Here is a 12,725-nt window from a genome sequence, read left to right on the forward strand (position 1 = left end):
CGCCGGCGGCGGCCGCTCCCCACCGTTCCCGGGGCAGTGGCTGAGGGCGACGCGGGGCGGGGGGCGAGGCGCGGGGTAGGGGGGCGGGGAGGCCCCGGAGGACCGGCGGGGGCGGGGCGGGGGGCCGGCGCCCGGCGGGCCGCGGGGAGCCGGCGGGAAGGTGAGGGGCGCGGGAGGAAGCGCCGCGGCGGGAGGGGAGGCCGGAGGGCGGAGGGCGGCGCCGGGGAGGGCGGCGCGGGGGGGCGCGGGGAGCGGAGCGGGCCGCGGGGCGAGGCCGGCCGCGGCGGAAGCAGCGCGCACCGCGCGGCGAGGTCCTGCGCCTCCTCGGAGCCCCTGGCCCGGGGACGGGGGAGGCCGCCGCCCCGTCTATGTCTTTTTCTGACTCCAGTGCAACCTTCCTGCTGAATGAGGTAAAAGCGGGGGCGCCCGCCCCAGTGGGTGGGCAGAGAGCCCCGCTCCAAGCCAGGAAGAGGGCCGGCCCGGGGCGTGCGGGGCAGGGAGGGAGGCGGGCCGCGCGGGCGAGGCTCAGCGTGGACAGGGCGCTACGAGAGGCAGAGGCCGGAGCCGCAGCTCCCAGGCTCTTGGACGGGGAGGGGCGGCCTAACTGGGGGTCAGAAAAGGCTAAATGAGAGACTGGAGAGCGCAGGGCGCCGTCCAGCTCCCCGGTGGGCTCCCTGGGGGCAACCTAGCAGCTGGACTGCCGGGGCTTGGTCCTGATCTAAAGGGGCGCCGGGAAGGGCGTCCAGAGTTCCGAGCTCCCGCCAGTTTCTCCTCGCAGTGCTCAGGGCTGGGGATCTGCCCGGACTCCTAGGGCAGTTGGAGGAAACGCTAGTTTGTATTCTGGAGGCTCCCAAGAACCCCAACTCCCAAACCCGATTATTCAGGCTTCCTGCCCCCACCCAAGTCCTGCTTCCATGCCCGTCAGTAGCTGCCAGCTGCCAGTCTAACAGCATTCTCCCGGATTGAGGAATCATCTCAAAAATTTCCCCCTGAGCTCTTTCCCCTTAAGCTCCGCCATGGAAAAGTAAGGGGCCGCAGAGACACCTATAGGTGCTTGTCTTCTTACAGGACAGGGAGTCACTAGATCGGCCTAAGAACTGGAGCTGGAAGGTGTAGGTGGAATGAGAAATGGAAGGGGCACTGAGCAGCAATCCAGAAGTGAGAGAGGGGGGGGGGGGGCTCTGAAGTCCCTGCAGGACCCAGGGGATGCACCGAGTATGAGGAGCTTGAACTCGTCTCCTGGGGGTGACTGGCATGGCAACTTACCTTCACGAGCAGACTGAGCCAGCACAGTCCCAGCCCGGGAGGAAAACAAGAGAGTGTGTGAGGCAGGAATGAAGCTGATGGCAAATCCACCGTTACCTCAGACCAGAATCCCCTGGTGGTGGGGAGAGTCCCGGAAGGAGATGCCAGAAGAGAAGATTCAGGGACGGGAGAAGCAGCTGATGCCTGCTAGATGTCTTCTTCATCAGAACCCTCTCAGGAGAGCGCACCTTGGGGGTCTTCCTCTGTCACACCTCATGCTTCACTGAGAATACAGTGAGCACTGGGGGGGGGGGGAGGCACAACAGTGAGGAGCCCAATTGTCTGCGAACTTACAGTATAATCCAATACAGGACCAACCCCCAAAGGGTGCTGGCCTCAAGAAGGAGGTAAAGCAGCCTGCCTCCCCCAATAGTGACCGGGCCCCTCAGCCCCAGGGATGCCTACAAACTGCCAAGTTCAGCAGGAGGATATGCCGGGCAGGACTGGACTGCACCATTCACAGGGGTAGACGGACCCAAGGCAGACTTAAAGGGAGTCTTAAGGGGGGCCTCACCCCCTTTTTTTTTTCTTGTCAAGGGGACATAAAGTGACACAAGTAGAAGCCAGCGGGTTTGGGCGGCCTTCCTCTCTCTCAGCGCGGTGCTTTCTCCCCTAGATCTCACCAAACCCTCTCAGAGTTTTGGTTTTCTCGTTCCCCAGAAGCCCAGGAAGGTAAAAGGATGAGCAGATTCCTGATTCACCCTCCTGGGTGTGAGAGGCCTGGGCGTGGGGCAGGGCTGCGCTCCAGCTGCAGCCCTCAGTCTCCGGCTGCAACCCTGAGTCTCACATCCCCAGGTGCCGGGTGGGGCGGGTGGAGGGTGAGGACCATCCAATGGATAATTTTGCCCAAGAGATGAAAAAAGAAGGGAGCTCAAATGGGTGAATCTTGGGGGAAATTTCCTCAAGATAAGAGCTGGGCTCCTCTCACCTCAAATCGGGGTGCTCCCGTGAAAGCCGGGTACAGAGGGCCACCTGTGGCTCCAGCCACTCCCCTCCGTGTGCAGAGGGAACCTGGCCTTCCACTAGCCACAGGGGAGACTTGCTCTCCCTTCCCGGCCCGCGTGGCCTGCACCCCACCTTCGATCCCCGCCGCAACACCCCCCTCCACTCTCGGGTTTCTTTCCCGCTTCCCTTTAGGCTCACCCCAAGCAGTGCCTCCCGCCCCAGTCCCCACGGGCGTCCTAGCAACGCCTGGCAGGTCCTGGGCGGAGGTGAGCAGGGGCCCCTGGCCGCCGCGGCGGGACGAAGGCGGCGCGCGCTGCAGGGGCGGGGCAGACCCCAGCCTCGCCCGTCCGCAGGGGGGTCAGCCCCGCACCTGGCCGCGGCGAGGTCCCAGCCCCGCGTGGCCAAGCACCTGTTGGGGGGCAGGGGCTATTTTCCTGACACTGACTGGGGGCGCCAAACCCATCCTCCCGGGCACCCTGGCGGGGCTCTGCCCCGGGGGCCCCGAGCGCCCGGGCCCGACGCGCCGCGCGCTCACCTGGCGCCCCTCCCCCGCTGCCCGCGCCCCGCCTCTTAGTCTCCCCCCGCCCGGCTCCCCATTTTACCATCACCCCTGCCGCCCGCTCCCCGGCCCGCTCCCCCGGCCCGCGCGCTCCCGCCTCCCGGGGACCGGCGCCCCCCGCCCCCCGCGCGCGCGCCCCCGCGCCCCCCGCGCCGTCCTTTGTTCCCCGGCGGAGCATTTCCTGGGCTGCGGGGCCGCCGGGCCGGGCGCCGCTGCTCGCCCCGCCCCCGGGATCCGCCCGCCCAGCCCGCCCGCCCTTCCTCCCGCGGCCCCGGCGCCGGGGACCCCCGCGCCGCCGCCCCCCGCGCGCCCCTGCGGCCGGCTGGGCTCGCGAGGCCGGTGGGCGGGCGCCGCTGTCGGGGGCCCGCGCTGCCTCCGCCGCGGGGTGGGACCGGCAGGGCCGGGGCTGGGGGCGGCGACTCGCGCGAGCAGCTGCGGCTCCGCGCCGGGCTCCCTCCGCGCCTCGTCCGCTCGCGCCGCCGCCCGCAGGCCCGCGGGGCTCGGCCGCATCCCCGGGCGCGGCCCGCCGCCCCCGCGCCCGCCCCCGGGCCGCCCCCGCCCCGGCGCCCGCGCTCCCCGCCCGGACTCCCCCATGTATGACGACTCCTACGTGCCCGGGTTTGAGGACTCGGAGGCGGTGAGTGCCGCGGTGGGGTGGGGGCGGGGAAGTTGGGGGACTCCCCTCCCGCGGACCGTTCCCTCCCTTCAGGACTTCGGGGGGAATCGCCGGGCGGGGCGCGTTGGGGGTCCTCCGGGAAGGGTGGGAGGTGGGTTTTCATGTCTGGGGCTCCCCAGTGCCCCTTGGCGTCGGGTGGGTGCAGGAGGGGGGTTGGGGGGAGGCTCGAGCAGGTGGCTGGACAGGGCGGAGGGGGGCAGGACGAGGGCACGGGGACTTCAGGGGGGCACACGCTGTCTGGAGTTCTGAGGGGAGCAGAATCACGGGGTGTGAACACAACAATTACAGAAGAGACTGGGACTCCTGGGGGGGGGCGGGGGAGAGCGAGCCAGACTATCCATGCCTCAAGCACAGGACAGTTTAGGGAGGCTAGGAGAACATGAGAGAATTGGGGTACCAGCCTCTTCCAACAGGATTATAAAACTTGAGGACCTCCATTGTTGCCTGCCGCTGCTCGCCCGAGCGTTGCCCTCGCGCTGCGCTGTGCCCCTAGCCTAGCTAGCTGCGCTCTCGGGCTGAAAACTGGGCCCATGGGTGGGCCAGCTGGCGGAGCCCATTCATTTCATGCCTCCTGCTGAGGCGTCTGCAGAGTGGTGGGCATCCTGCGCCCCTGCTCAGCATGGAGGGCCTGGAGGTGAGGCCAGGGAAGCTAAGGGCCTGGGGATGGAGAGGAAGCTCTTTGCTCAGAGAACCAGGCAACTGATAAATATTTAATTCTCCTCTTTGCTTTTATCTCCTGACCCACTGAGACGAATCAGCTCATTAGGCAGAGATTCCCGGAGCTCCACGAGCAGGGACAGTGCCTGGAAAGATGGGGCAGAGATGGGGAGCATGTTCTCAGCCCCTTCTCTCAAACATCCTGCCGGAAGGACTTCTCAGGAAAGAACCACTAGGTGGCCTGGAAGAGGTCCCGGAGAGGGACAGGGTAGAGCATTCCAGGGTCCGAAAAGGCAGTGCTCCAGCCCTCTCCCATCTCCCAGAATAGATGAGTCTTAGGGGTCAGAACAGGCAACTCTGTCCTTTTCAGAGTCTGGGCTCCTGCTGGGCCTAATTCCCCACTGGGTTTCTGGGGCTAATTATATCGCAACCAGAGCAGATGCTTTTCAAGGCTCTGGTGGACACCTTTCTAATGGTTGAAGGGACAGCTGGCATGGCCCAGGGTGCCAAGGTGAGCTTGAGAACAAGCCTCTCTCTGGGGCCTGAGGGCCCTCGAAGGTTCTGGTGAGAAGGGCTGTTTACTCGTGATAGTGGTGGGGGTAGCCAGCCAGCTCACGGCACCTTCCCCACCTCTCTCTGGTTCCTAGATCACCCTCCCCCACTTCCCTTTTTCTTGCCTGGCTCCTTGCTCTCCCTGAGGCCCCCTCTGAAGCAGTAGGAGGGAGATCAGGCTCTAAATAAATCCACCGGCTCATCTCCCTCCTCTCCTTCCCCCGTGCCAGGCAAGAGTGGCGCTGCAGCCTGCCCACACACTCACCAAGCAAGGGGGCACCACCAGGGCACTGTGCCAACTCCTGGCAGCTCCAGAGTACTGAACCTCTAGGTCTTTGGGCCTAGGAGGGGGTGGGAGAGGCAAGACCCCAGAGTGTACATTGCAGGACATCCCTGGCCCCCCCAAGTGTTGCTAGAGTATGTGAGATGGGTGAGCTCTGATGACTTGGGAATAATGGAGAAGGGATTCCATACTGAGCATGACTCATTAAGCATTTAGGGAGAGATCTGTCATTACCACCCTAGGGTGAGAGCCCAGGTAACCCGCAGGCCCCAGGCAGGGACATGAAGATTCTGAATTAGGCCAAGAGCCCAGAGAGCGGACTGTAAAGGTCAGCTCGTCCCCACCACCGTCTGGGCATGCAGGCATCTGATGCTTGCTTGTCGAAGTGAGTGGTCGTCCCGCCTGCCGGCCTGCCGGCCCCCTTGTTGTTCAGCCAGCCCGTGTCCTGAGGCCCCTGGAAGGAGGTCCCCTACTCGGTGAACAGTGCAGCGTGTCTTCCTGGGGCTTCGCCTCTCTATCCTGCTGCCAACCCAGCCTTATTTTCTTCTCAAGAGATGGGGATCAGCCGGCAGACTCTGCTATAAAATGACTTTTTCTCGTTGCGCTACCTCCATGCCTTTGTTTTACCACAGGCTTTGTCTTTAGCTCGGACTCTCGGGCCTAGGCTGGTATCACTGTGACCAAACCTCTTGCCCGAGGTGGGGTTGGGGTAGAAAGCAGGGGATGTGAGTTTGTCTTCTCCACTGAGTCTGGCCTCTCTGCCTTCTGTAGATGTTCCTACACCTTGGGTTTGAGAGAATGTTCCTCAGCCTGAGAACATTTGAAAACTCCCCTACACACACGCGCGCGCCTGCCTTCCCACACAGAACTTGTGTTAGGCGCTGCCTTATCTCTGCCACCGGCACCTTAAATTGATAGAATGATCAGCTCAGTCTTTTATCTATAAAGAGGAAAATTGAGGCAGAAAGAAAAACTTCCTGCTTCCCTAGACTGAGGGGGAAATCCAGACCGCCTGCCCAAAGGTTCCGCTCCCTCAGGGGACAGTGGGTGAGCTCTGCACCCCTCAAGTGCACCCTCATCGTCCACAGACCTTCCTCTGGGCGGGAGTGGGGGACTCTCCTGCTTCAGGTTACCGAAGACCAGTCCCCCTGCCTCTATCCCGAGGGCCCTGTATCCTGCCTGGGTTGCCAAGCGCCCCATAGCCTTCCTCAGGGCTGACACCCCTTCGGGAAGGGGCGGAGAAGGAGGCCAGGTGGTAGGCGTGGCTGTCGGCCTCCTCAGAGCCCCGGGAGACAGCTTTGTGTTGCCTTCTCTGTCTGCCTTGTTTGCTTCACACACCTGGCCAGCTGCCCTCGCAGGTGTGAGAGTGAAGAAAGCGTGGGGCAGGGACTGCGGAACGGAAGTGACTTCCAGGAGTTGGCAGCTCTGTGTCCTCCTCTTGGCCCTGGAAGGGTCGGTGGGGGAGCGGGGGATGAGATCTGAAGGGAATGAATAGTTTCGTCCTGACACTCAGGACTAGTGGGTGCCATGCCAACCGGCAACTTTTGATGTTCCCAGCTGGCTGCACTGCCAGGCGTTTTAAAGGGAACATTTCCAGGCTGCCTTGCAGTCTGATGTGAGCAAGAGGGCTGGGTCTCTGCGATTCAGAATAACCTCAGCCTGTCTTCGGGCCACCTCCCTTCCCTCTGCCTCGGGGGACAGGGGAGAGGGGAGAAGAGGGAGGCAGGAGGGAAGCAAAGGCTCTATTCCAAGCTGCAGTATTAATAGGCTTCGGGGGAGGGCCCAGATCTTTGCACATATCGATCGGGCAGGATTTCCTGCAGCCCCAGAGGCATGGGCCCTTCTCAAGGAGATAGGCAGGACCTTTGGGGCCAAGCCACCCCCTGGACATGGAGAGGCTGGGGTTAGTGGAGGCAACACAGCAGGGCTGGGAGGGTACCTCCAAGTGCCCTTCACACCGGAGCCCACACGCAGCTTCCCCCCATCCCAGGGTTCTGCCGACTCCTATACCAGCCGCCCATCGCTGGACTCTGACGTGTCCCTGGAGGAGGACCGGGAGAGTGCCCGGCGGGAAGTGGAGAACCAGGCTCAGCAGCAGCTTGAAAGGGCCAAGGTATCACCTTGCCGGCTGGAGCAGGATGGGGCAGGCCAGCCCGGGTGGAAACTTGGGATGGGTCCTAAGTGCCATGGAGTCAGTGGGTAGGATGCGCGTGAGTGTGATGGGCAGATCGGTGGGGCCTCCACCCCCTGCCGACGGGGCACTGGAACTGGAAGGGGTGCTCTGAGGCTCCCCTCCTTTGCACCAATGATCAAATTCCACAGCACAAACCTGTGGCATTTGCCGTGAGGACCAATGTCAGCTACTGTGGCGTACTGGACGAGGAGTGCCCAGTCCAGGGCTCTGGAGTCAACTTTGAGGCCAAAGATTTTCTGCACATTAAAGAGGTAACCGACGACTACACGCACACGCACATGCACACACACACATATGCACACCCCCCCCCAAGAGAAGCTGCGGAATACTCTGCTCTCCCCATGCCTCCCCGGTCCTTGTTTATAAAAAAAAGTCCCCAAGCTCCTCAGTTCTGATCCGCGTGCCCGGTGGATCCACCCCTCATCTCCAGAGACCAAATCAGGGTCTTCATTCTTGAGCCCTGGCCTGGGCCTCAATATCCTGGCTTCTGAGGCGAGTAGATTAGGTGCCTCAGAGGTCCTCTGACAGCCGCCATGCCTCCCTCTGAAGCCTTGGGTGACTCCAGTCCAGCCGCCCTTCCTCTGGCACTTCCTGCTGCCCCACTTCCCGGGCCCCTTTCTGTAGACGGCTCTCTGCAGACAGCCACAGGGCCTGCCTGGCTCCTTCACATTGAAGAGCCAGGACTGAGGCCTGGGCTGCCTCCTGACCACCCCTTCCTGCTCACCCCACCCCCAGAAGTACAGCAACGACTGGTGGATCGGGAGGCTAGTGAAGGAGGGTGGGGACATTGCCTTCATCCCCAGCCCGCAGCGCCTGGAGAGTATCCGGCTCAAGCAGGAGCAGAAGGCCAGGTGAGCGCACGGAGGGCAGGGCTGCAACTCAGCAGACAGATACCCCAGACGTGCCCTGCACCGGCCGCTTGTGCCGTGTGTCACTGCATGTGCATGTGTATCGCCCCCAGGAGACACTCACCCCCAAGTGCACACGTTAACACCACACAGATAAACACACACGCCACCCGTACACCCACCTCGCTGGGTGAGACACGAGGATCGTATATAGCTGTTAGACAGAACGTGAGGACGAGACACAGACACTGACCTCCCTTTCTGCTCTCAGGAGATCCGGGAACCCCTCCAGCCTGAGTGACATTGGCAACCGACGCTCTCCTCCGCCGTCTCTAGGTAGCCTCCCCTCCACCCACCCATCTTGGTAGGTGGGTAACTAAGACACAGGGAGAAGGGAGCTTCCCCAGGTCACCTGTGTGGGAAGGGGGTGGCGGAAGGAGAAAAGGCTGGGAGAGGCCCAGTGCCTCCCTGGGGAAGGGAAAACCATGTCCTCAGGGCCTTCTACCCCTTCATCAACTTTAATCTTTTATTTCCTTTTCCAAAAAGCCAAGCAGAAGCAAAAGCAGGTGAGTCAAGGAAGGGCCTTGGGCTGTGGGGGGCTCATAGCTTAGGACTGTGGGGACAGGTTTCCAGGCAATCACTGTTGGAGGGGCAGAAGCAGAGAGGGGAGGGACCCCAGAACTTCTGAATCTGCCCCACAGCAGACATAGGGCAGGCTGCAGGGCCATGGCTTTGCCTGACTTCGGGTTTGTTCTGCAGGCAGAACATGTTCCCCCCTATGATGTGGTGCCCTCCATGAGGCCTGTGGTGCTGGTGGGACCCTCTCTGAAAGGTTATGAGGTAAGAGCATGTCCTCTCACAAGAGTGGCTGCTGGCAAGCCCCATTACAAGAAGGCCACAGGGGCGGTGGGAGGGGACGCTCTTCCTCCGGGGTCTGTGTGTGGAGGAGGCGGGAGGCGGGCTCCAGGCGAGAGCCCTTTTCCAAGAGGCCCTTTAGTCAGCCCCGTGCCTTTCCTCCCACTGCTCCTGCCCAGGTCACGGACATGATGCAGAAGGCTCTGTTTGACTTCCTCAAGCACAGGTTTGATGGCAGGTAAGCCGGAGAGCGCGAGAACCCGGGGGACCACTGCCTCCTCCGGGCAGCGAGGTCGTCTCCAAAGGGAAAGGTGACAGACCTGGGCAGGGAGGGACCTGGGGCTTTCAATTCAGAGGTGCATTGGGAGTCTCCACGCCCACCCCAGGATCTCCATCACCCGAGTCACAGCTGACCTCTCTCTGGCAAAGCGATCTGTGCTCAACAATCCCGGCAAGAGGACCATCATTGAGCGATCCTCCGCCCGCTCCAGCATCGGTGAGGCGCCCCGGTCACCCACTTCTCTGCTCACTCAGGCCTTCGCGAGGACTTCCCTCCTACCCTTTTCTGCCCCTGCTCTTTGCTCTCTGCCCAAGCCCTCCTCTCCAGCCCCGGGATTAGCAGGAACCCACCCCAGTCTCTTCAGTGCTGCTGCTTCTGCCTGCCCAGGCCTTGATGAACTTCCTCCTCCTCCACGCCCTTCTACTCCACTGTTTGGGACCCCTTAGAGCCCACCCGGTGGGTGAATCGCTGGTGAGCATTGCCACCCACTTGCTCTCCCGATAGCTGAAGTACAGAGTGAGATTGAGCGAATATTCGAGCTGGCGAAATCCCTGCAGCTGGTGGTACTGGATGCTGACACCATCAATCACCCAGCACAGCTGGCCAAGACCTCCCTGGCCCCCATCATCGTGTTTGTCAAGGTGTCCTCACCAAAGGTAAGTCAGCCGCGGTGGAGGCCCACGGGGCTGCCCTCCTAGGATGTGGCACTTGGCTTGGTCCTGGCACAAGGGCTCCTGGAGTCCCTTTTTCTGCTGCCCTTTCATACAATTCAAAGTCCTCTTTGCCTGCTACTGATGCCATATCACAAGAGGGGGACTGGCCCAGCTCTTTCTAGGCCCAGCTGCCCCCAGAGACTCCTGGCCTAGCTCTGCCCCTTCCCCTCAGGTTCTCCAGCGTCTCATCCGTTCCCGGGGGAAGTCACAGATGAAGCACCTGACTGTACAGATGATGGCTTATGATAAGCTGGTTCAGTGCCCACCGGTGAGTGCTGGGGTCAGCTACTCCTGTGCCCACTCTTGCTGCTGCCGGGCTGGGGAGGTGATGGAGATGGGGGAGGGGACTGCTGCTGCTGAAAGGGAAGCCAGCATCCCCCCTCCTCCTCCCTCCCCAGGAGTCCTTTGATGTGATTCTGGATGAGAACCAACTAGAGGATGCCTGTGAGCACCTGGCTGAGTACCTGGAGGTTTACTGGAGAGCCACCCACCACCCCGCGCCCGGCCCTGGCCTTCTGGGTCCTCCCAGTGCCATCCCTGGACTTCAGGTAACCATGTCCAGAAGGTACAGATGTTCAGACTACGCCAGTCAAAGCACTGCCCTCCGCCGCACCCCCCCCCCCGCCCCCGGGCCAAGGACCCTCCTTGGGCTGCTACTTTGAAGGCCAAAGGACCAGGGCAGCCAGCTGCGCTCTACAGAGCTAGTGCAGAGGCGAAGGGAATGACTGGAAGAGGAAATGTCACTGAGGTGGCTAACCGTAGGTTGCTTTTCCAGGGCTCAAGAGATACCGTCTCCAAACCCTTCCCCTAGTCTGTCTTGGAGGCAGAGCCTGCAGTTTGTGGGGTCAGAAGGTCCAGTTTCTGATCTGAAGCGGGAGAATGCCCCGGCATGCGCGTTCCTTGCGCTGTTACCTATAGCCAGGAACTGGAGTGTACTAGAGGTGGGAGGGAGGCCAAGGCAAGGTCTGCGGTGCCTCACCTGAGCTGTTGTATTGGCCACAGAACCAGCAGCTGCTGGGGGAGCGTGGCGAGGAGCACTCGCCCCTGGAGCGGGACAGCCTGATGCCCTCAGACGAGGCCAGCGAGAGCTCCCGCCAAGCCTGGACGGGATCTTCACAGCGTAGCTCCCGCCACCTGGAAGAGGACTATGCAGACAACTACCAGGACCTGTACCAGCCTCACCGCCAACACACCTCGGGGCTGCCTAGTGCTAATGGGCATGACCCTGAAGACCGACTCCTAGCCCAGGACTCGGAGCACAACCACAATGACCGGAACTGGCAGCGCAATCGGCCCTGGCCCAAGGATAGCTACTGACAGCCTCCTGCTGCCCTATGCTGGCAGGCACAGGCGCAGCTGGCTGGGGTGCCCTCTCCAGGCGAGGTGGGGTTAGGCTGGCATTAGGCTGGCACTAGACTCAGGCCCACAACCCCCTGCCCAGCCCCAGCTGTGGTCCGAAGGTTCTGGGAGAAGAGAGGGTCCCCCTCACCTCCTGGGCAGCGACCTCCCCTAGGCTCCCACTCTAGGTACTAGCTGTGTGTGCTGCACCCCTGGCATCTCCCTCCTCCTGCACAAGAAGCTGCCCCCCTGGGCAGTGCCCTCAGGCCAGAATCCCCTAGGCAGGAGCCTTCCTACCAGACTCAGGGAAGGGATGCCCCCTCAAAGTGACAAGAGGGTGGGGATGTGGGCAGCAGGGCATGAGGAAGAAGCAAGCCCCTGAGCAGGCACAAGTCCTAACAGTCAAGGGACCCAGGGGTTGTGCGTCAGAGTCAGGGGCCTCCACTCACCTCACTGCCACACATCACAGATGAGACAATCAAAGCCCAACGGGGTGGCACTCCCATCCATCAGCTGGGGTGGGGCATCCACACACAAGGCTGGAGCAGTAGGCAGGCTCCGATGGGGTCAAAGGCCTCACAGCTGAAGCTCTTGAAGGGAAAGGCTCTCCTCACCCCACCAGGAAGCTGCTTAACATCTGACAAGACCAAGGACCGGAAGCCAGATCAAGCCAGATGGCAGGGGTGGGGGGCCAACCGGGATTGGGAGTTTGGGAAGGGAGGGGGTATGCGGAGCAGGGAATGTATGGAACAGCTTCAGGGGTCTCCTTGCCCCCCTCATTCTTTTGCATTTGCATCCTGTCATTTCTGTTTAGGGCCCCATGCCTTTGGGGGGACATGGGCCCCACACTTTATTCCTCACTCACTCAGCCATTGCTTGTTAAGTTCGGGTTAGGTGGGGCTATGGGACACAGCTGACAGCCCCGAGACCTGTCTACCCGGCGATCCTTGCCTCATGGCTCTAGTGTGTGACCTACAGAGCATGCTCCAGAAGACCCTGCCACGCCTCACTGTCATCACTAATAAACACCATGCACCGTCCGCCAGGCTCCTGTTCTGTGTGCGCTCGGGTGGTCAGGCTCCTCACCGTGCGGGCCGCGTGTGGAGGAGGCGAAGTAGTACTCAGACCTCCTTTTTCACCAAGGACGCGCTGAGTGGAAGGGAGGACAGCTAGGAGAGGTACCAAGCTCTCAGGCAAAGCACGCACAGACGCGCTCATGCCCAGGTGGTGGGAGCTGGGGAAGAGGCTTCTTCCTGACTTCACAGGCTCCCTGCCTCAGGCTCTGTCATTGGCACTTGAACTCCATGCGCTTACTCAGTTCTGAGGGGAAGGGAAAACTACTTGAATAAGCCCTACGATCCTCTCACCAGATCCTAACCCAGCTCGTCACTCCTTGATGCCTCTGGTGCCCACCTCCGCCCCCCTCCCACGCGCAGCAGGCTCAGCAATTAGGGAGCCACAGCAGGGGTCTGAGGACTGGGTGTCAGGCACACAGGAACAGGGTGGGAGAAGAGTTCCAA

General features: G+C 62.0%; 1 protein-coding gene across 2 annotated transcripts; it reads left to right on the forward strand.

Annotated features, from left to right (window-relative positions):
- Window positions 1-265: 265 nt before the first annotated feature.
- CACNB3 (calcium voltage-gated channel auxiliary subunit beta 3) lies at window positions 266-12,245 on the forward strand. Of its 2 annotated transcripts, none has more exons than XM_037514664.2 (13): window positions 266-410; window positions 6,968-7,090; window positions 7,300-7,422; window positions 7,907-8,022; window positions 8,291-8,355; window positions 8,566-8,585; window positions 8,779-8,859; window positions 9,054-9,112; window positions 9,261-9,370; window positions 9,659-9,810; window positions 10,040-10,135; window positions 10,266-10,415; window positions 10,870-12,245. In XM_037514664.2, the coding sequence occupies exons 1-13, from the start codon at window positions 369-371 to the stop codon at window positions 11,182-11,184; spliced, it is 1,452 nt and encodes a 483-aa protein (XP_037370561.1). In that variant the 5' UTR covers window positions 266-368; the 3' UTR covers window positions 11,185-12,245. The 2 variants fall into 2 exon arrangements, with proteins under 2 accessions (XP_037370561.1, XP_037370560.1); XM_037514663.2 differs by lacking the exon at window positions 266-410 and adding an exon at window positions 3,142-3,446.
- The last annotated feature ends 480 nt before the right edge of the window (window positions 12,246-12,725 follow it).

This window comes from Talpa occidentalis, unplaced genomic scaffold, assembly GCF_014898055.3.
Source record: "Talpa occidentalis isolate TD23 unplaced genomic scaffold, MPIMG_talOcc4v2.1 talOcc4.16, whole genome shotgun sequence".
Classification (NCBI taxonomy): domain Eukaryota; kingdom Metazoa; phylum Chordata; class Mammalia; order Eulipotyphla; family Talpidae; genus Talpa; species Talpa occidentalis.